This window comes from Myotis daubentonii, chromosome X (genome assembly GCF_963259705.1).
Source record: "Myotis daubentonii chromosome X, mMyoDau2.1, whole genome shotgun sequence".
Taxonomy (NCBI): domain Eukaryota; kingdom Metazoa; phylum Chordata; class Mammalia; order Chiroptera; family Vespertilionidae; genus Myotis; species Myotis daubentonii.
The window spans coordinates 100168806-100193540 of NC_081861.1; the positions used below are offsets into that span (position 1 = coordinate 100168806).

The following is a 24735-nucleotide window of genomic DNA, read 5'->3' on the forward strand; positions in this document are numbered from 1 at the left end:
ATGTTTTCTTGTGTTGTACTTTGTTCTGTTCGATCCACACCTCCACAATAGCTCACACGACATGGATGAGGGTGAGTCACGTAGTCAGCCAGTCTGAGAGGAGACTCCATCTACATACAGGGCAATAAAATTCAGGACCCAACTACACAGAGGAACCCAAATTGCTGAGACAAGGGGCTTTCCTAAAGCACGCTACTCAGGAGATCTAAGAAATAGCATCACTAAATCCCATAAAACACCTACTACATAAGACCACCCCAGAAAAAATGGAAGGCATAGTAGTTTAATCTAATACATATAAACAAATACAAAGGGACAGAAAAATGAGGAGACAAAGAAACAACCCCCAAATGAAATAAAAAGAGGAATCCCCAGAAAGGGAACTAAATGAAATGGAGACAAGTAATTTGTCAGATAAAGAATTCAAAGTAATAGTAATAAATTGGCTCAAACAATTCACTGAGAACTACAAGCAACTTAAAGAAAATTATAAAGGACTTAATAAGAGCTATACCAACATGAAAAGAGAACTTGAAATAATAAATAAGAATCAATTGGAAATGAGGAGTGACATAGCTAAAATAAAGAAACACCCTGGAAGAGTTCAACAGTAAATTAGAAGAAGCTGAGGAATGAATTAGCTAATTGGAAGACCAGGTAGGAAAAAACACACATTCAGAACAGCAAATGAAGACAAAAATTAAAAAGCAGGAGAGCCTAAGGGAGCTTTGAGACAACATGAAATGTAACAACATTTGCATTATAGGGGTACCAGAAAGAGAAGAATCTGATAAAGGAATACAGAACCTGTTTGAAGAAATGATGGCAGAAAATTTCACTAACATGGTGAAGGAAAAAGTCACTCAAGCTCAGGAAATATAGAAAGTCCCAATGAAGATGAACCTGGGCACATAATAATTAAAATAACAAACATTAAAGAGAAAAATTCTTAAAGGCTGAAAGAGAGAGACAGAAAGTTACCTACAATGGAGCTCCAGTTAAACTGTCTGCTGATTTCTCAATGGAAACACTTCAGGCTAGAAGGGAATGGCATGAAGTATACAAAGGAATGAAAGTCAAGGAACTAAACTGAAAACTACTTTATCTAGCAAGGCTATCATTCAAAATTGAAGGTAAAATAAAGAGCATCACAGACCAAAAAAAGGCTAAAGGAGTTTATTATCAAAGAAGAACTTCAAAAATGCTAAAGGGACTGTAATAATAAGAAGAAATAGAGAGAAAGAGAAGAACACAGGCATAATAAAAATGGCAATAAATAAGTACCTATCAATAACAACCTAAAGTATAAATGGCTTAAATGCTCCAATCAAAAGACATAAATTAGCTGAATGAATAAGAAAACATCATCCATATATATGCTGTCTACAAGAGACCCACCTCAGAACAAAGGATGCACACAGGATAAAATTTAAGGGATGGAAAAAAATTTCCAGGAAATGAAAATGAAAAGAAAGCTGGGGTAGCAATACTCATATCTGAGAAAATAGTTTTCAAAGTGAAGGCCATAACAATAGATAATGAAAGCCACTTTATAATACTAAAAGGATCAAAACAACAAGAGGATACAACTCTGGTAAAAATAGAAGCACCCAATACAAGAGCATTCAAATATATGAATAAAACTTCTGGGAATTTAAAGAGAGATTTGGACACCAATGCAATCATAGTAGGGGATTTTAAAAACTCACTGACATCACTGGATAGATCTTCTAGACAAAAAATCAAGAAGGAAACAGCGATCTAAATGACACACTAGATCAGATGTAATTAATTGATATTTTCACAACATTTCTCCCCAAAACTAAACTACACATTCTTCTCAATTGTGCATGGGACATTTTCAAATTAGACCACATGTTAGGACACAAACTAAGTTTCTACAAGATCAAAAATGTTGAAATCATATCAAGCATCTTCTTGGGCCACAATGGCATGAAATTAGAAATCAACAACAATAAAAGCAATCAAAAACACTCAAACACATGGAGGATAAATAGCATGCTATTAAATGGTGTAAGGGTTACCAAAGAGCTCAAGGAAGAAATAAGAACCATCCTGGGAACAAATGAAAATGATCACACAACAACCCAGAGTAAGTAGAAGGAAGGAAATAATATAGATCAGAGTGTAAATAAATGACATAGAGACTAAAAAATACAAACTGCAGCAGGAAGGCCGGGGAGGGTTGGGGGGCAGGAGGTAGGGGGGTAAGAGATCAACTAAAGGACTTGTATGCATGCATATAAGCATAACCAATGGACATAAGACACTGGTGGATAGGGGAGGCTAGGGGGACTGTCTAGGGCGGGGGGATAAAATGGACACATATGTGATACCCTTTGTAATACTTTAAGCAATAATAATAATAATAATAATAATAATAATAATAAATAAAAAATAATACAAAAGATCAATAAAACCAAGAGTTGGTTCTTTGTAAAGACAAACAAGACTGATGGCCCTTTAGCCAGACTCCTAAAGAAACAAAGAAAGAGGACCCAAATAAACAAAATCAGAAACAAAAGAGGTGAAGTTACAAATGACTTGACAGAAATACAAAGGATCGTAAAAAGATGCTATGGGGAAAAAACCAAGATGGTGGCATAGGTAAACACAGGAGATTGCTGCTTAGCACAACCACTTCAAGAATACAGCTAAAAGACAGAACGGACATCATCCAGAACCACAGGAAGGCTGGCTGAGTGGAAATTCTACAACTAGAAGGAAAGAGAAAAGCATACCAAGACTCAGAGGAGGTGCGGTGTGGAAGTAAAGTACAGAGGTACGGAGGCGCACTCAGAGATGGCTGGCAGCTGAGGACATGGTTGTCTTTTTCAATCAGTAGGGAGACTCAAGCTCTGACTTCTAGTTCCGGGTGAGTCTCTGGGGACCCAGACTCATACGGGAGAAACTGGACTGTCTGGCATCGGTCGGAACTCGAGGGCAGCTTTCTCTTGGAGGTGCTTGCAGCGATTGCCGGGACACTGAGAAGTGGGGCCTCTGAGGGCAGCCATAGCTGCTTGCTCAGTCCTGTTGATCCCCTGGGACCCCCGCCCCACCTAAGCTGTGCGCCGGCTTTTGCATATGAAAGGCCTGGCTCTTTGCAATCTAAAAATCACCTAACAAACTTGCAGCTGGCCCAAGGCCTCACAGCAACTTGCATTGCTTCACAGCTGAGCTCCTGCTGGGTAGCCTCAGGCAGAGGCTAGATTAGCACCTCCTTAGAGATCCAGGAGCCAGTGTGCCCTGTGGTCAGAGTGGGACCATCCAGATTGCAGCTCCTCAGATCCATAAAGGACACACTCAAGGGGCAGACTCAGTGAGCACCAAAGCCCCACTGAAGCAAGTCTTGCCCCGGAGAGATGTCTAAAACACAGAAGTTCTTCCACTGCAGACACAGCTGATTCTCACAGCCAATTGGCCTGGAGGTCAATTCCTCCCAGTGATACCTACAACAATCAAGACTTAACTACAACAAGACGGTGCACAAAGCCCACAAGGGGGTGCACCAAGAGTGTCCACCTCAGGTAAGTGGGGAGGCTGAGCCACTGGGCCCTATAGGACACCTAGCACAGAAAGCCACTCTGTCAACACAGGGAAGCATAAAAACTGCGGAGACAAGAAACAGGACACAAATGACAGAAATGGAGGAAAGCAAACTACTGGATATAGAGTTCAAAACTACACTTTTAAGGTTTTCCAAGAACTTTCTAGAAACCGCCAATAAATTTAGTAAGACCCTCAAAAAGTCTGGTGAGACCGCCGATAAATGTAGTGAGACCCTCAAGAAATACAGTGAGACCCTCGAGGTTATGAAAAAGGACCAACTAGAAATTAAGCATACACTGACTGAAATAAAGGATATTATGCAGAGTTCCAACAGCAGACTAGAGGATCCCAAGAATCAAGTCAAATATTTGAAATACGAAGAAGCAAAAAACACCCAATCGGAAAAGCAAAATGAAAAAAGAATCCAAAACTACGAAGATAGTGTAAGGAGCCTCTGGGACAGCTTCAAGCTCTGAATTATAGGGGTGCCAGAAGAAGAGAGAGAGCAACATATTGAAAACCTATTTGAAGAAATAATGACAGAAAATTTCCCCTACCTGGTGAAAGAAATAGACTTCCAAGTCCAGGAAGCGCAGAGAACCCCAAACAAAAGGAATCCAAAGAGGACCACACCAAGACACATCATAATTAAAATGCCAAGAGCAAAAGACAAAGAGAGAATCTTAAAAGCAGCAAAAGAAAGAAAGTCAGTTACCTACAAGGGAGTACCCATACGACTGTCAGCTGATTTCTCAACAGAAACTTTGCAGGCCAGAAGGGAGTGGCAAGAAATATTCCAAGTAATGAATGTCAATAACTTACAACCAAGATTACTTTACCCAGCAAAGCTAAGTAATTGAAGGTCAGATAAAGAGCTTCACAGATAAGAAAAAGCTAAAGGAGTTCATCACCACCAAACCAGTATTGTATGAAATGCTGAAAGGTATCCTTTAAGAAGAGGAAAAAGAAGAAAAAGGTAAAGATACAAATTATGAACAACAAATACACATCTATCAACAAGTGAATCTAAAAATCAAGTGAATAAATAATCTGATGAACAGAATAAACTGGTGAATGTAATAGAATCAGGGGCATAGAAAGGGAGTGGACCTACTATTCATGAGGCGGAAAGGGGTGTGGGGGATGGGGGAAGAGACTGGACAAAAATCTTGCACCTATGGATGAGGACAGTGGGGCAGGGGTGAGGGCGGAGGGTGGGGTGGGAACCGGGTGGAGGGGAGCTATGGGGGTAAAAAAGAGGAACAACTGTAATAATCTTAACAATAAAGATTTAATTTTTTAAAAAAGATAATATGTATTACTATATTTCAACAAAATGGGCAACCTGGATGAAATGGACATGTTCCTAGAAAAATGCAATCTTCTAAAATAATCAGGAAGATTCAGAAAACCTGAATAGGCTGGTAAGTACTGATGCAATTAAGCAGTAATCAAAAACCTCCCTGGAAACAAAAGCTCTAGTCTGGATGGCTTCACAGGGGAGTTTTGTCAAATATTCAAAGAAAAACTAACACCTATTCTCTTCAAACTATTCTAAAAATCAAAGAGGAACGGACACTTCCAAGCTCTTTTTATGAAACCAACGTTATACTAATTTCAAAACCAGATAAAGACACTGCAAAGAAAGAATTACAGGCTAATACCCCTGATAAACATAGATGGTAAAATCCTCAAAAAAATTAGCAAATAGGATCCAGCAATACATTAAGAAGTTCATACACTATAACCAAATGGGATTTATTCTGGGGATGCAAGGCTGGTACAATAGTCGCAAATTAACACATTAAGTGCCATGTCAGTCACCAGTGACTAACACTATACTTTCCATCCGGACCAGTCAGTCACAGGTGCCACCAGCATATTGGTGAAATCGGATATCGCAGGCTAAATGGAAAGGAAGACAAAACAGGCTTGGCGCTTAACGTGTTAATATATGTGATACAGCCCTGGCTGGTTTGGCTCACTGGATAGAGCATCGGCCTGGGGACTGAGGGATCCCAGGTTCGATTCCAGTCAAGGGCATGTACCTTGGTTGCAGGCACATCCCCAGTAGGGGGTGTGCAGGAGGCAGCTGATCAATGCTTCTCTCTCATCGATGTTTCTGACTCTCTGTCGCTCTCCCTTCCTCTCTGTAAAAAATCAATAAGATATATTTTTAAAAAAATATGTGATACAGCACAATAGCAGATTGAAAGAGAAAAAGTACAAGATCATATCAATTGATTCAGAAAAAGCATTCAACAAAATCCAACACCTTTTTTTATAATTAAAAAAAAAACCTCTCAGCAAAGTGGGAATAAAGGGATCATACCTCAACACAATAAAGTCCATACATGACGAACCTACCACCAACATTATACTCATTGGGTAAAAACTAAAACCATTTACCCTAAGAACAGGAAAAAGACAGGAATGCCTGTTTTCACCATTCTTATTCAACATAGTACTGGGAGACCAAGCCATAGCGATCAGACAAGGAGAAATAATAAAGGCATCCAAACTGGAAAGGAGGAAGTAAAACAGTCATTATTCACAGATGACATGATATTGTACATAGAAAACCCTAAAAAAACTAGTTATATCAAAAACCTAGCCCTAACCGGTTTGGCTCAGTGGATAGAGTGTCAGCCTGCGGACTCAAGGGTCCCAGGTTCGATTCCGGTCAAGGACATGTACCTTGGTTGCAGGCACATCCCCAGTAGGGGTTGTGCAGGAGGCAGCTGATAGATGTTTCTCTCTCATCGATGTTTCTAACTCTCTATCCCTCTCCCTTCCACTCTGTAAAAAAATCAATAAAATATTTTTTAAAAACTACTAGATTAAATAAATTAATTTGGCAATGTAGCAGGATACAAAAGTAACGCCCAGATTTCCATGTCATTTTTATACACCAATAATGAACTATCAGAAAGAAAAAATTTAAAAATCCCATTTACCATTGAAACAAAAAAATTAAGATGCTTAGGAATAAATGTAATCAAGGAATTAAAAGACCTGCCCTCCTGCCCGTCCAGCATGGCTCAGTAGTTGAGCATTGACCTATGAACCAGGAAGTCATGGTTAGATTCCTGCTCAGGGCACATGCCCAGGTTGCAGGCTCAATCCCCAGTGTGGGGCATGCAGAAAACAGCCAACCAATGATTCTCTCTCATCATTGATGTTTCTTTCTCTCTCACCATCTCCCTTCCTCACTGAAAGCAGTAAGAAATATTTTATAAATAAATAAATAAATAAATAAATAAATAAATAAATAAATAAATAAATAAAATGACCTACCCTCCGAAAACTACACGACCTTGAAAAAAGAGATAGGAAGCTATAAGCAAGTGGAAGAATATACCGTGTTTATAAATTTAAGCAATGCATAGATTCAATGCAATCCCTATTAAAATAGCAATGGAATATTTCACAGATCTAGAACAAACACTCAAAAAATGATATGGAACCAGAAAAGGTCTCTAAATACCTTCTGCTATCTTGAAATAGATGAAGAAAGTTGGAGGAATCACGATACCAGATATCAAGTTATACTACAAGGCCATTGTACTCACAACATTGTACTCACAACATTGTACTCACTGGTACTGGCTCAGGAACTGGCATATAGATTAATGGAACAGAATAGAGAACCCAGAATTGACCCAAGCCATTATGCTCAAGTAATATTTGACAAAAGAGGCAAGGGCATACAGTGCTGTAAAGATATTCTCTTCAATAAATGGTGAGAAAATAAACAAATGGGACTACATCAAAATAAAAGGCTTCTGCATAGCAAAAGCCATCAAAAAAAAAAATGAAAAGAGACCCTGTTACATGGGAGAACATATTTGGCAGTGATACATCTGATAAGGATTAATTTTCTAAATATACAAGGAACTTATACAACTTAACAAAAGAAAGTCATACAATGAAATTAAGAAATGGGAAAAGGGCCTAAATAGATACTTCTCCAAAGCAGACATACAGAAGGCCGAGACATACGAAAAAATTCTCAAAGTCACTAATCATCTAAGAGATAAAATTAAAACGACAATGAGTTATCACCTCACACCGGTCAGAATGGCTATCATCAACAAATCAACCAATGGCAAATGTTATTGAGGGTATGGAGAAAAGGGACCCCTAGTACACTGCTGGTGGGAATGCAGACTGGTGCAGCCACAGTGGAAAACAGTATGGAGTTCCCTCAAAAAATTAAAACTAGAACTCCCATTTGACCCATTGATCCCACTTCTAGGAATATATCCTATGAAAGCAGAAACACCAATCAGAAAGAATATATGCACTCCTATATTCACAGCAGTGTAACTTCCAACAGCTTAGATTTGGAAGCAGCCCAAGTGTCCATCAGTAGGAGTGAATAAAAAAGCTGTGGTACATTTGCTCCATAGATTACTATGCAGCTGTAAAAAAAGGACCTCTTACCCTTTGAGACAGCATGGAGGGACAGGTAGAATATTATGATAAGCAAAATAAACCAGTTAGAGAAAAATAAGTATCACATGATCTCACTCATTTGTGAAATCTGATGAACAAAATAGATCTAGACTCTAGAGACACAGAAGTATGGAACAGACTGAGGGATATCAGGGGGAAGGGAGGGGTGAGGGTTGGGGAGTGATTAACCTGGAATCTTATATGCACATATGCATAGCCAATGCACACAAACAACAGTGTGCTGAAGGCCTGGGAGGAGAAGATTTGGAATGGAAGGGGTCAATGGGGGGAAAAACAAAGGGGACATCTGTAATACTTTCAGCAATAAAGATAAAATTAAAAAAATTAAAAGAATAGAGGGGTAGGTTTCATCATGCCCTGGTAACTGCATGTTTAGATTTGAGCTTTACAACCATTTTACAAGGTAAGGATGACTCCCCTCATTTCTTAGATGAGGAAATTGAGGCTCAGAGAGGTTATATGGCTTGCACAAGACTACACAGTAGGTTAAACTCATGGTTTTGGACTCTAACTCACTCCATTGTTTCATGCTGCTTTATGTCATAACTATCCTTTGTAATTGGATTTTCTGATCAGTGGTTCATTCCTATCACATCCTTACACTTGACCTTATAACTAATCTGGTGCTTGAAAATTCATATTCACCCCTCAGAGGAGTCAGAAAGAGCAGGCAAAGGGGGAATTTTATTTTTTTGAAAGTGATTTTTAAAAAATATATATTTTATTAATTTCAGAGAGGAAGGGAGAGGAAGAGAGAGAAACATCAATGATGAGAATCATTGACTGGTGCCTCCTGCACACCCCACACTGGGGATCGAGCCCACAACCCAGGCATGTGTCCTGACCAGGAATTTAACCATGAACTCCTGGTTCATAGGTCAATGCTCAACCTCTGAACCATGCCGGCTGGGCCTAATTTTAATGACATATATCTCTAGCCCTGTTCCCCTGTCGCAGAAACAGAATTCTCTATTGTTGCTTGTTATCTTTAAATTCCAAAACAAAACAAACCAAACAAAAACAATAGGAGATTCAATTGATGCTTTTAATTTAGCTTTAAGATCATGTACATCAAGCATGTCAAACTCGCAGCCCACAACAAATATTTTTGTGGCCTAGCCAATATAACGATATGTAAGAAACGTTTTAATAAAAATTTTGTAACTTAATTTTTACAATATCCTGTTATACATAATTATTAATAACGAACTACAACATTCGCTAATGACTGATTACTATAATCGTGTTGCATTCACTTCCCTCATGAGCTGGTGCACCATTTCTCTCCGCTAACACTAGCAGCTAATATTTTAGCAGCCAATTGCCACATCATTAGTCTTGGACTGACTTGTTTGATGTGTGCAACAGGAAATATTTCGCTTTCGGAAAACAAGAAAAATAGGTTTATTTGCATTATGTTTATTAATTTGTGCAGTTATTCAGTGTCTGGTAAGTTAATGTTCAAGAAAAATATTATTTTTTATTAAAATGTTCTATTATTTTGTCAATGATTACTCATTTATTTCAGCCTTTTGTATTCAGCATGTCTCTATTGAAATACACCTATGTTTCTATGAAAATTTGTAGCTTTTGTGGGTTTTTTTGCAACCCACATAAACTTAAACCTTGTTTATTTGGCCTGTGTTAGCCTTTGAATTTGACATGTTTGATGTACATCCTTTCCATTTGTGGAAACTAGTAGAGGTTTTGAAGGTTGACAATGATTATGACACACCAACTCAGAGAGAAAGGAAGCTGTAGGCTGAAGTTAGGAATAAAGGGAGTTTGAGACTGCCTTATTCTAGCATAGTGGTTACCCACCTGTGTGGTCCAGACCTGGATTACTGGGTCTATGTGTAGTTGTATTATGTATTAAGGCAGGTCTTAAGCCTTTACAAATCAAACTATATTATATTGATCCATTCTAAGCTTTTCCTGCTTTTGTAGTTAGGTTAGCCTAACAGAGCCCACTTTTAATGTATATTTCCACAAAGTGTTCTTGAGGATGTGGAAGTCAGCACATGGGAGCCAATCCATTCTTTTGGCCAGATTGAGCCTGATGATAAAAGGAACCCAGGCTATGAAAGAGGCTTGGAGAAACATTTGCCCACTCTTTGTAGATGACCTCTTCTTCTCCTGTGAACTTGATGCCAGGGACACCCAACAGATCAGAGCCCAAATGTACTCACAGCTTATGTATGTGAATGATTATTATGGGAGGAAAAAGTACCATGTGATGATTATTTTTTGCAAAGCAATTCAATAAGATCTCTATTTTCCAGCCTGAAGCTTCAAGATTGACAGAGCTATGTTGGAAATCCTTAAGGACAGCCTTCCACAGCCCTACCAAAAAGCCCAGTTTACCATGCAGTGTGAAGAGTTAGGATTGGGAATGTGGCCATGGCCAAAGGCAAATCCTTGGCAGATAGCCTGCAGCTTAGAAATGAGTCATGTCAGGTGATTCAGTAGAATGGAAATAGTTTAATCAAACCATATCATATTAATAAAAGTTAATGAGCATTTCTGACTCTATCAAATTGTCTAAAAGTCCAAATATAGGCCAACAGGAGGGATAATTGGCCAGAAAGGGCTCCTGCTACTAATAGAGGACATCTGTCTGGACAGGGCTCACTGGGGTCCTCTTTCACCAGACACAGCCACACCACATGTCCCAGCATTAGGTGTGCTCTCAGGGGAAGCTTAGGACAGTGCTGAGAGAAGGCACTGAAAGACCACTCAGAGACCCTCATCAGACTTTATATTCCATAGGCCCACAGGTTATTTCATCTGTCTCTCTGCTTTTTAACTTATGAAATATTTGACATTCAAAAAGATTTGAAAATCATGATGCACGCCCATGTACTTACTATTCAATTTTAGAAATATTTTTACAAATGGTCTTTCTCCTCTCCTTTTCCGCTTTTTCCCTACTCTTCCTTCCTTGCCTCTCCCCATTCTCATCATTGTACTGAATTTCTCATGTATTGTTGTTGTATTTTTATAGTTTTTGTACATATGTATGTATCCTTAAACATGTGGCAACTTGTATGTTTTTAAACCTTATATAAGTGAAATAAATATAGATGAGATAAACTATATAGAAATTAAGGGAATGATGAGCATGGGATTTGAAATGGAGTTTGCTTTGTCATAGATTTTAGATTGTGTGATGGGTTCACCAAAACGTAATACATTATTAAAAGTAGTTAATTAGCCTTGGCCAGTGTGGCTCACCTGGTTGGGCATTGTACTGTGCTGGTTCAATTCCAAGTCAGGGCACATGCCCGAGTTGCGAACTTAATCCCCAGTAGGGGGTATGCAGGAGACAGCCGATGTATGTTTCCCTCTCACGTCAAGGTTTCTCTCTCTCTCCCTCTTCTTTCCTCTCTCTCTAACAATCAATGAAAATATTAAAAAAGTAATTAACTAAATAAATATAGAAATAAGAGCACTATTCATAGACTAATGATGAGTGTCTCATAGATTGAGTTAGGATTAATCTAATTCTGTGCACTCAAGAGCAAAACAACTATGTTAATAACAGATAAGCAATATACTATTTATGTACTATGTACTTCTATTTTTCTCAGACAGTAAGATTTGTAAGACTCATTCATGTCAATATATGAAGTTCTTTATTAATTTTTATCCCCATTTTTCCTTCCATACTAGGCCTTCTCTAAAAATCCCCACAACACTAAGATAATGTGCCCAAATTTAGACCAAAACACCTCCCATTGGCAGTATTAGCATTCTGATGTGCCTATGTGCCAACTCTCTTGGTACCCACTCTCTACATACCTTTAACAAAGTCTTCTCTTCTTCCCACCTAGGACCTGATTCGGAGAGACATCCTATACTACAAAGGCCGCATTGACATGGATAAATATGAGGTAGTAGACATTGAAGATGGCAGAGATGATGACTTTAATGTCAGCATGAAGAATGCCTTTAAACTTCACAACAAGGAGACTGAGGAGGTTCACCTCTTCTTTGCCAAGAAGCTGGAGGAGAAGATACGCTGGCTCAGGGCTTTCAGAGAAGAGAGGAAAATGGTACAGGAAGATGAAAAAATTGGTAAGTGACTTCAGAAGAGAAAAATGAATATGGTTATTGCTGGGAGCCGGTCCATCCTTGCTGTTTCAAGGGACCTGGCATATATGGCATACGGTTCTTAATATGTTTGCTCACCTTCTTGGCGCTGTGTTTTAACCAAGGTCACCTCTCCGAGAAAGGTTGAATCCCCAGGTAGGGATTTTCCCCTGAAGTTAGGGAGGGAATAAAACCCCTCAATTAAGTGCCAGGCGGGTAATTAATCACTTTAACTATGAACAAGCATGCTTAAGCTACATAATCTTTACTCCCTGGAATGGAGATAAGAAACGCTCTAACCTTTGTAATAGAGATTGATAGGATTGAATCAACTGGTATAAATACAGATGTAACAAGACAGAATTTAGAACACAGAACTTAGAACACAGAACTTAGGAGACAGGACTTAGAAGACAGGACCAAGAGAGACCGAACCTAGGCACAGAACCTACACAGAACGTTCTCTAGAGACAGAAGGACTTCGCTGGAGAGAACATGGCAAAAGATCCTGGATTGAACCTGACTACAGAAATTGGCAAGAGAACCTGACTAGAACCTGGTCACTGAACCTGGCTGGAGAACCTGTACAGAACCTGGCTGGAGATCCTAAGCAGAACCTCTCTGGAGATCGAGACCAGAACTTGGCTGGAGATCCTGGCTAGGCTGCTGATCAACTGAACGCTGTCTCCATGTCCTTCCTTCTTCGCTGACTCTGTCTATGCCTTTGGGAACCCCTGGACCTGCTGGGGTTGGACCCCGGCAGGTTATTAAGAACATAGAGGATTGGAAATAGTTTTCATTTCTCTAGAGGCAGAAGGAAGATTATATTGCAAGCTGACTTAATCAACTTTGTTGGTTCCCTACCATTAGGTGCTTTTTGGTAGATACCAGTAGTTTCCCTTAGTTAGGGTTAAGTGAGTTACAGGTCAGCTTCCTCTACAGTCTCATTACTAGATAAAACTATTACATGGAAAGCAAACCTCTGACTCAATTCTTTCAAACATACAGATATTTATCAGCAAAACAACATGAAAGTAGTTACACCACCTATTCTGTAATCTCAATGCAGTCTCAATTCTAATCTTAGATACATGATGGAATCTTCTGTGAAAGGTTAGTCAAGGCAGATTTGGTAATATAGTGACAGGATTCAGCTAACTTTCTAGCAAGAGTCTGATGACAGAATCCTTTCATGAAGGTCAAGTCATAGCATCTGTTTTCAATTTTAAGCTTTAGGCTTCCTTCTGAAAGGCATAGGCTAAAGGACTTACTAAATTCTTATACCCAGTCTTTGTGAGGGCTAAGGTGCCTGTAAGACATTTGTGGCCACTGCACATCTTGTATAACATGCACTTTCCCAATGAAAGTTCATTTTTATTTTTATTTTTTTAAATTTTGTTTTATTGCTTAAAGTATTACAAAGAGTATTACATATGTCTCCTTTTTTTTCTCCCCTTGACCTTCCCCTGGCCTCCCCTACCCCCCAGTGTCTTGTGTCCATTGGTTATGCTAATATGCATGCATACAAGTCCTTTGGTTGATCTCTTACCCACCCCCTTCCTGCCCTCCCACCCTCCCCGGCCTTCCTGCTGTAGTTTGACAGTCTGTTCGAGGCACCTCTGCCTCTATATCTATTTTGTTCATAAGTTTATAATGGTCTTTATTATCCAGAAATGAGTGACATCATGTGGTATTTTTCCTTCATTGACTGGCTTATTTTACTTAGCATAATGCTCTCCAGTTCCATCCATACTGTTGCAAATGGTAAGATCCCACTTCTAGGAATATATCTATTTTTGTTCATCAGTTTATAATGGTCTTAATTATCCATAAATGAGTGAGATCATGTGGTATTTTTCTTTCATTGACTGGCTTATTTCACTTAGCATAATGCTCTCCAGTTCCATGCTTGCTGTTGCAAATGGTAAGAATTACTTCTTTTTTACAGCAGCATAGTATTCCATTGTGTAGATGTACCACACTTTTCTAATCCATTCATCTGCTGATGGGCAAAGTTCATTTTTAAAAAGATATGTTTTTATTGATTTTTAGACAGGGAGGCAGGGAGAGGGAGAGAGAAAAACTTTAATGTAAGAGATAAAAAACGATTGGCTGCTTCCTGCACACCCCCTACTGAGGATCAAGCCTGCAACCCTGGCATGTGCCCTGACCGGAAATTGAACCAGTGACCTTTTGGTGCATGGGATGACACTCAACCAACTAAGATGCACCAGCTAGGGATGAACGTTCATTTTTAACATTTGTTAGGCTAATTAGGCTTCATGCATAAGGTGACTAAATGCCTGGTAGTAGTGGCCTCGATAGGAAAGATTTCTGAGTGTTTAATATTGCTAAACATCACTTCTTGAGTGTACATTCCTGATTAGGGCACTTTAAATGCTCATAGAATATAGATTACAATTAATGTAAATGTATATATCATACCTTCTGTATGAAAATATTTTGAAATAAATTAATAAATAGGTTCTTAAATCATAACCACTTGCATGATTTCCATTCACACTAAACCATACTCTTTTGTATGAGAGATTGTTCCCCTTTTCCACAAATGGTATAGCTGGGAGAGATATTTTTTATTCTGCTTCCCAAATGAGATTTAAGCTCCATTGGAAGTAGTTGTGTGGTTTACAAAGTACTATCAGGTCTCTTGCCCATAGTCATACATTTCTAATATAAAAATATAAAAATCCAGGCTTTGTAATTCCCTGAAAAATAGTTTTTGTTTTTTCACCACTCCAAATGGGAGTAGAATTGTACTTTAAAATACTTTTACACTCAAGTTTGTAGAAACTGCCTCTAGAAAAAAGAGCCTACCCACTGAGTTCTGGTACAATTGGATTCTCCTATCCTTAAGTGTAGGGAATTGAAATGCTCCAAAAGCAAGGTAATATAATTAGAAAAACACTACTTAGTCTTATCTTGGTCTTCTCAAGTCTTAGTTAAAATGCATACTGATAATTCACTTTGAGTCCCATTGGTGTCAAATTGCTTTTAGCTTGTGGGCACTGATTTGAGGCATGATGTGGAGTGGTACAGAAATGCTACTGGTTTCTTCTCCCAATGGCAGCAGTAGCAGCCTTTGACATTGCATAGGTTGTTAGGGATATTAAAGGAATTTTCTTAGTGTGCTTTCTGAAGCCCCTAGATCAACTTGAATATCCCCTCCATTCTCTATGGTTCAAACATAATGCCTCATGCACAATGTCCTAATGACCTATAACTTTGAGAATCTGCCTCTAATAGAAAAGCTTACAGAAGTTCAATCCTGGCAGACCAGTGTTTGTCTTTTAAAGAGTAAATGTTTGTTTGTTTTTCTGATTATAACTAAACTAGAGGCCCAGAGCACAAAATTGTTGTGGTAGAGTCCCTAGGCCTAGCCTGCAATCAGGACCATCTTCTGCCCGTTCGCCAGTCCCAGGCTGCCTCCAATGCTGGGGCGGGTGGGTCGTGGGTACACCCCCAGCTTTTGTCAGCACTGCAAGCCCCAGCAGCAGTGGCAGCAGCAGCAGCAGCAGCAGCAGTGGTGGCACCCGCATGAGCGGCCCCAAGTGGGCAGCGCATTCCATCAGCAGCTGGCCCAGCACATGCTCATGGAGGCGAAGTCACCGGTGCCCGCTTTCCCACTGGCCTGAGCCCCCTAGAAGCCAGGGATGAGCTGGGGATCCCAATGCCTGACAGCCAGCCCAGTCCTCCCGCCACCCACCCTGGTTCCCCCATTCACCATGGCCGATCCATCGGATCCTGCAGGCTGGGGGGAGGGACCAAGAGGTCAGCTGTTCTGCCTTCTCTCCAGTCCCCAGTCCCGCCCTGCCCTGCCACCACCCACTAGCTTCCCAGTTCACCTGCAGGTGAGGGTAGGGAGGTGAGGAGGTGGGGGAGGGGAGGGACCGAGATGGGATCAATGCACCTCATGGCAAGTGGTTGAGTGGTCATTCCGGTCGTTATGCTTATGGTCCCTGGCCTTTTATTATACAGGATTACTTTAATTGTAGACTTTCATTTGTAGACCAAATAATAATAATAAAATAATTAATTTTAAAAAAGAAACTAAAAACTAGACATGAACATACAGAGCTAACTTTTATAAACATTTTAGTATATTTTTCTATTTTTCTATGATAAATTTAAAAATTAGCATGGCTCAATAGTTTTTTTCTCTCACTCCCTACTCCCCACCACTCCCTGATAATAGATATAATCATAAATCATTATTTTTTACTTAAAATTATATCATTATTATTTCCTTAAATCATTTAACATTTAATCATTATTCTTATGGATTTACCATAATTTTTATGTTTATTATTTTTATTTTTTAATTATCAAATACGTACATAGACATAATAACCATTTAAAAACTTATAGATATCTAATAAAGGAAGTCTATAATTTTTTTCTTCTCTATCACTCCTATGCTGTGTGAGATAATCATTATTAATTTAGTGTACATCTTTTCATACTTATCCAATCCTATATAATAAAGAGGTAATATACAAATTGACCATCACTCCAAAACACAAGATGGCTGCCCCCACGTGGACACAAGATGGCCGCCATAAGATGGCCAGCAGGGGAGGGCAGTTGGGAGGGACCCAGGCCTGCAGGGGAGGGAAGTTGGGGGCAACCAGGCCAGCAAGGGAGAGCAGTTAGGGACAACCAGGTTGGCAGGGGATGGCAGTTAGGGCTGACCGGGCCTGCAGGGGAGGGCAGTTGGGAGCAACCAGGCCTGCAGGGGAGGGCAGTTAGGGGGGACCAGGCCAGCAGGGGAGGGCAGTTAGGGGCAATCAGGCCTGCAGGGAAGCAGTTAGGTGTTAATCAGGCCAGCAGGGGAGCAGTTAGGGGGTGATCAGGCTGGCAGGCAGAAGCAGTTAGGGGCAATCAGGTAGGCAGGCAGGCGAGCAGTTGGGAGCCAGCAGTCCTGGATTGTGAGAGGGATGTCCGACTGCCTGTTTAGGCCCGATCCCACCGAGGAGTCCCAGATTGGAGAGGGTGCAGGCTGGGCTGAGGGACACCCCCCCCCCATGCACGAATTTCATGCACTGGGCCTCTACTGCTCATGTAAACATCTATGCACATCTGACTTTTAAATTTTTATTTACAAAAAATTATACATATTACTCTGTAACTTGCTTTTATAAAACTTAATTAATCATAAATAACTCTACAGGTGAAAAATATAAATTCTTACTATAACTCTTTATGTCAGGGTTCAATCAGAGAAGCATAACCAATAGGAGATTATTAAGATATTTTTATAAGGAATTACCTTATGTGATTGTGAATCCTGGCTGAGCAACTCCAAAATTGTAGGGCAGGCTGTCAGGAATGACAGATCATGGGCAGGCTTGAACTTATGGACATAGGCCAAAGCTCTCATCTATAGACAGGAATTTCATGAGAAGGATTGAACTCCAAGTACATGGACTAAAGTTGTGAGGCAGAATTTCTTATCTCTCAGAGGGGGGAGACCTCAGCACTGCTTTTTTTTTTTTTAAGTGGTAATAACAACTACCATGAACTCTATGTTCTTAAAAATTTTTAAGTGCATGATATAGTAACATAAACTCCACAACCAGTATTGTATAGCAAATCTCTGAAACTTATTCATATCTTATATAAAGGGAACTTTATACATATTCAACATCAACTCCTCATTTCCCCAATAGCCAGCCTCTTAGAATCACCATTTTATTCAGTGCATTTCTAAGTTTGACCTCATATTTAATTTGTATACCTAATATGAAAAATCATGCCATGTTAGTCCTTCTGTGACTGCCATATTTCACTTACCATAATATCCTACAGATTTATCTATATTGTCACATATGGCAGAATTTTCTTCCTTTTTAGAGCTGAGTAGTATTATACTGTATGTATATACCATGTTTCTTAATCCATTTATTTATTAATGGATGTTTAGTTTGTTTCTATATCTTGGCTATTGGGAATATTGCTGCAATCAACATGAGAGTACAGATATCTCTTCAAGATCCCGATTGTAGCTATTTTGGATATATATCTAGAAGTGGGGTTGCTAATCATATGATAGTTCTATTTTTAATTTTATGAAGAACCTCCTTACTATTCTCCATAGTGGCTGAAGCGTTTTAATTCTGAACAGTGTACTATGGTTCCAGTATCTCCACATCCTTGCCAATACTTATCTTTTGTTTCTTTGATAATAGCTATCCAAACAGGAGTGAGGTGATTTCTTATGGTTTAGACTTGAATTTCCTAAAGATTAGAAATGTTGAGAATCTTTTCATATACTTGTTGGCCATTTATATGTCTTCTTTGAAGACATGTCTATATAAGTCCTGTGCCCATTTTTAAAATCTAGTTATTTGTGGGAATTTTTGTTTTTGTTTTTGTTTTTGCGATTGAGTATTCCACATAGAAGTGCCTTATATTTGGAAATTAACCCATTATCAGGTATATAGTTTGCAAATATATTTTCTTCCATTCCATAGATTGCCTATTCATTCTGTTGTGTCTTTGCTATGCAGAAGTATTTTAGTTTGATGTAGTCTTACTTTTCTGCTTTGCTTTGTTGCCTATGTTTTTGGTGTAATTTTCAAGAAATCATGGCCAAGACCAATGCCAAGCTTTTTCCCTGTTTTCTTCTAGGACTTTTCAAGTTTTAGGTTATACATTTAAGTCTTCAGTCCACTTTGAATTGATTTTCATGTATGGTGGAAGGTAGGAGATCAGTTTCATTCTTTTGCATGTGGATATCCACCGAGTTTTTTGAGCACCATTTTTTGAGAAAAGGATCCTTTCCCCATTTTGTATTGTTGGCAACTTTGTCAAAGATATATTGACTATATATATATATATATATATATATATATATATATATATATATGAGTTTATTTCTGGACTATCATATCCTATTTGTTTACCTGTCTGTCTGTAATTACTGTAGCTTTGAATATATTTTGAACTAAGAAGTATGATGCCTCCATATTTGTTCTTCTCTCTCAATTTTGTTTTAGATATTATGGGTCTTTTGTGGTTCCCCATGTGGTCTTTCTATTTCGATAAAAATGCCATTGGAGTTTTGATAGGATCACATTGAATTATTAAATTGCTTTGGATAGAGAAAAATCATCACTCTTGCATGATATAAAATTCTCAACAAACTAAGTGTAGAATACATGGCCTTTATTACCTCAACATAATAAAGGCCATGTATGAAAAGCCCATAACTAACATCGTACTCAAAGGGGGGAAACTGAAAGCCTTTTCTCTAAGATTAGGAACAAGACAAGGATGCCCACTTTTACCACTTCTATTCAGCATAGCAGTGGCAGTTTTATAAAAAGTAATTAGGCATGAAAACAAAAGGCATCCAAATCAGAAAAGAAGAAGTAAAATTATTTCTGTCTGCATATGATGTAATTTTACATATAGAAAATCCTAAAAACTCCACAAAAAGCTCTTACAACTAATAAATGAAGTTATTAAATGTGTAGGATACAAAATCAACATACAAAATTCAGTTGTGTTTATATACACTAACAACAAACTACCTGAAAAGAAAATTAGTAAACAATCTACTTACAATCACATAAAAATGAATGCAAGAGTTAGGAATAAACTTAACCAAGGAGATGAAAGATTTCTACACTTAAAACTACAAAATATTGCTGAAAGAAATTAAAGACAAAAATAAATAGAAAGACCTTTCTGTGTTCACATATTGGAAGACTTCATATTGTTAAAATGTCTGTTCTTCTCAAAGCTATCTATAGATTCAATGTGAACCTATTAAAATGCCAATGACTTTTTTAAATTTTTCAATTACAGTTTAAGTTCAATATTATTTTATATTAGAGGCCCGGTGCATGGATTTGTGCACCGGTGGGGTCCCTCGGCCTGGCCTGCAGGAATCAGTGGACCTTTGTGCTGCTGCAATCCAGCCTTACCCGCCAGCTCATTGGGCTCCAACCTGTAGATCCAGCACAACAGGAAGTAGTGCACAAAGTGGCAGGTGGCCTGGGAGGAGCCCCAGTGCTGCCCTGCTCCAGCTCATCCTGCCCCGCTGGGCCTGCCACCACTGCTGCTCAGTAGGCTCACTACCACTCGTCTGTGGTCTTTTGCGCGCCTGTCCTAGGTATTATGGGTATTATGCTCGTCATGGCAGCCTCACTCCTTGCACCTCCCGTGGCACTAGAGAAGCAGCCATAGGCTCATGCCCAGTCAATCCAGATGCCAGTCCCAACCCCTGTCCCAGTCTAGATGGTGGTGCACAGGGGGAGTGTCTGCGGGAAGGGCTCCTGCAGCCACAGCTGTGCTCGCCAGCCAGCTGTGAGCCCAAGCCTGGTGTCTGGCACCCGTCTGTTAGCTGAGCTGCACTCCTGCTGTGGGAATGCACTGACCACCATGGGGCAGCTCCTGGGTTGAGCATCTGCCCCCTGGTGGTCAGTGCATCTCATAGCTACTGGCAGGTCATCTGATTGCTTAGGCTTATATATATAGTTTCAGGTTTATAGCATAGCAGTTAGACATTTATATAACTTACAAAGTGATCCCCCCAATATTTCAAGTACCCATATGGGACTGTACATAATTATTACAGTATTATTGACTATATTCCCTATGTTGTACTTTACAACCCCATGACTATTTTGTGACTATCAATTTGTACTTTTTAATTCCTTCAGCTTTTCACCCAGCCCCCAAACCCCCTTCCCTCTGGCAACCATCAGTCTGTTCTCTATATTAGTCTGTTTCTATTTTATTTGTTTGTTTATTTTGCTCTTTAGATTTCACATATAAATGAAATCATATGGTAATTGTCTTTCTCTGTCTGACTTAGCATAACATCCTCTAGGTCCAATAATATTTTTTGTAGAAATAGAAAAAACTCCTAAAATTCATGTAGAAACCAAAAAGGCCCGTAATAGCTAAGAGAGAACAGAGCTGAAGGCATCACACTTCCTGATTCAAAATATATGCCAAAGCTACAGTAATCAAAATAGTATGGTACTGCCCTGGCTGGTGTGGCTCAGTTGTTTGGGCATCGTCCTATGCAACAAAAGATTGATTCCCAGTCAGGGCACATGCAGGGGTTATAGGCTCATTCCCCTGTGGGGAGGGCAGAAGGTGCAGGATGAAGATGATTGATGTTCTGCTCTCACATCCATGTTCCTCTTTCTCCCTTTCTCTTCCTCTCCCTCTAAAAATCAATAAAAATATTTTTTTAAAAAACAGTATGGTACTGCCATAAAGACAGACATATAAACCAAGGAACTAAGATAGAAATCCCAGAAATAAATGTACACATATAAGTCAACATATCTTCAACAAATGTGCCAAGACTACAAAGTTAGGAAAGGATGGTTTCTTTAAAAATGGTGCTGGAAAAACTTGATATAAACACGCAAAAAAAGTGAAATCAGACTCATATGGTGATACCTTGTTGACTTTTGAGGCCCTGGTCGGGGAGCTCAGTTGGTCAGAGTGTTGTCCCAATATGCCAGGGTTGCTGGTTCGATCCCCAGTCAAGGCACATATAAGAATCAACCAATGAATGCATAAATAAGTGGAACAAGAAATCAGTGTTTCTCTTTCTGTATCTCTCTTTCTTCCTCTCTCTCTCAAATCAATAAGTAAAATTTTAAAATAAAGACTTTTTATATGTCTTGCCAAAATTACTCTTCCAGGAACATACTAACTTTTACATTTAAGAAAGGTCAATGTTTCTTTAACAAAATAATGTGTTCTTCTTTTTCTAGGCTTTGAAATTTCTGAAAATCAGAAGAGGCAGGCTGCAATGACTGTGAGAAAAGTCTCTAAACAAAAAGGTAAAGCTGCCTTTTACCAACACTCCTCCTACCCCACCCTATCCCACCCCCACACCACCATTCACTCTCTTTGTGAGAATGGAAATCCATAGGCTATGTGTTTTCATATTCCTAGGCTTTTTTCCATGTAGAAGTTCACTTGGGGAGTGGTGGAAAGTTTCTGGATTCCTATGTGTCCCTGTACATAGAAAATGTTCTTAAAGGTTTAAGTCTGAGGAATGAATAGTATAAGGTACTTATGTCCAGAGATAGCTCATCGAATACAGGAAAAAAAATAGAGCCTCTTTTTATGTTTATTTTTACTTAAATAAAGAGAGAGAGCGAGAAATTAAACTTTACTAACAATTTAGAGATGGCTGGGCAATAGAAAATGTGTAGGATTTATTTATAAGTGTAAGGGAAATGTGCAGAATTTTCTTTCATTGTTTTGGAGATATTTGGTAAATCAAGAATCCCAAATCAGAATGAAGAACTTCAAACTGAATCTAGAAGATTCAGATATTCATTGTCTCTTTCTCTGAACTATAAAGTATTTACAAAAGAAAAATATATTGAAAATAAATTTGAATATGAAATGAAGCCCTATTTTCTCATTTTTATGAACTAGACAAAATTAAAATGCTTAGATAAACAAAAGAAAAGAACTACCCTACCCTCTGTTTATTTGAGAGTCTATTCAATCCCAGTCATTTTACATAATTTCTTTCATTTCATCTTTATGGCACCCCTGATAAGGTAGGCATTGTTTGCCCTGTTTTGTAGATGAGGAAACTGAGGCTCTTCTGGGTTAAGTGACTCTGAACATAAGTCAGCTTGACTATAAGTCCCCCGCTCTCTCTTCTCCACCTAAGGGGTCTGATGATTTTCCATTTTGAGGAAGAACAGCTGACTTTTTTGTCTCACCTCAATTACCAACAAATGTTTCTGTTACTGATAACCACTGTTATTGTCCCCAGGGGTGGGCAATCTTAGACCTCAGTTTCCCCAGGTCACTCCTTCTGCTTTCTCAGTGGACTATTGCTCAGAATGAGTCACCGTAGAAAATGATCAGATTCAAGTTGCCTAAAATTCCAGCAGTCACAGAAAGCACCCCTAATTACTCCTAATGACACTGTTTTTCATTGAGTAAGCTGGGTACCTGTGTATATCTGATTTCCAATTAAGCAGTGTACCTAGTTGGAGCCCCTCTATCTAGACATGGCAGTCCCTTTAACTGCTTATTGCCTTTTGCCCTTGGGAGACCCTCTTTCCCTCATCATGCAAATGTGATTCTCTTTAGATAAAGAATTAAAGGCAACCACTCCTAACCTCTTGGGGATGAAAAGTGAGGTATAATATTAGAAAGCAATCTGGAGTTACTGTAAGTAAAGATATGATCTGTATGAATAGGAGAATCCTGTGAGGGAATATGCCCCTTCTTTAGATGGAGATATGAACAGAAAAGAGCACTAGGCAGGTGGAAAGTCCTCAGGCTACAAAGGGGCTACTGTCCTAGTAGCCTGCATCTGTCTCCTGTAGGTTCTTAGTTCCTGAGCTTCTCTCACTCTGATTTCCTTCATTGTCCTCACCATACTGACATTTGTGATGGGATGGTACCCCATTACCTTAGCCCAGGTTCCCTGAAGCTTATCTGAGACTGGCTGGTTTTGTGACTGATAATCCTTAAAGCTTAGGAAAATCTGCAAATCAAGCAACCAGAAAACAGTCCTGCTCAGTCATACCAAGCTTTTGTGTTAGTTTTCTTACCCACCTGTCTAGTCTCAACCTACACCCTTCAGGTCCTCTCTTGTGTCCCAATATCTAAACACTGGTTCACCTGAACAGCTTTCTACCTGTAATAGCAATCTTAAAGACTTCAAAGAAACGTATCTAGTTTCAAATATCCCAGAATTCCTACACAAATCACTTCTCTTATTTCTACTTCTAGTCTTCAAGACTCTTCTAGTCCAGGGCTGTGGTGACTCATATATTTTGTGACTCAAAGGTACTATACATGTGGAAGTATTTGTCAAACTTAGTAATATTAGTTACATAATATACATGGGAAGAGCAAGGGAGTCCTTATAGATACCAATGAAATCTAGCTTCCTTACCGTTCCAATGAACCCTTCCTAAAAGTGATGTGAAAGAATTGTTAAGATTTCTCTAATGTAATGTAATTGGATAGGTAATTATTCTAGTTTCCCTTTGCAACCCCATCTGTAATGACATGGGACTTTATCAACTCAGTCAACTGCTCTGGAGGAAAGCCTAGCTCTAAGGAAAGCCTTTTCATTTTACATTTGTCTTTCATACTGCCCCGGTTTTAACTTCTTAAGAGTTGTATGCTACTTCCTGATCCATCAGACTATTTCAGTCTGTCATTATAGAACTCCCTAGGGCCCTGAGTATAGCCCTGAACTTCAGAGGTTTTGGGACCAGTTGCGAATCAAATGAGTACACTATAATAACTAAAATAATCTTGAAAAGTAAGAAAAAAGTTGGAGTAATCAGTCTCTCCTGATTTCAACACTAATTTATATATCTATAGTAACCATAACAGTGTAGTGTTGGCATAGGGATAGAGATGTTAGCTCAGTTGAACATAATAGAGAACACAGAAATAGACCTACACAAATTTACATCACTGAATGTTGACAGAAGTGCTAAAGCAATTCACTGGAGGAAGGATAGCCTTTTCAATAAATGGTGCTGAAATAATTGAAATTCCATATGGCAAAAATTAAAAGAAGAGCTTCAAACTAAACTTGCACCCTATAAAAAT

At 39.0% G+C, this 24735-nt stretch overlaps 1 protein-coding gene across 7 annotated transcripts in view; it reads left to right on the forward strand.

Moving 5' to 3' along the window:
• ARHGEF9 (Cdc42 guanine nucleotide exchange factor 9) overlaps positions 1 to 24735 on the forward strand; it is a 330612-nt gene that overhangs the window by 268671 nt on the left and 37206 nt on the right. For all 7 annotated transcript variants that reach the window (XM_059678479.1, XM_059678480.1, XM_059678485.1 and 4 more), the window contains 2 exons: positions 11883 to 12126; positions 21903 to 21971. In XM_059678479.1, the coding sequence (XP_059534462.1) occupies positions 11883 to 12126; positions 21903 to 21971 (313 nt within the window). The remainder of the gene's footprint in view (positions 1 to 11882; positions 12127 to 21902; positions 21972 to 24735) is intronic.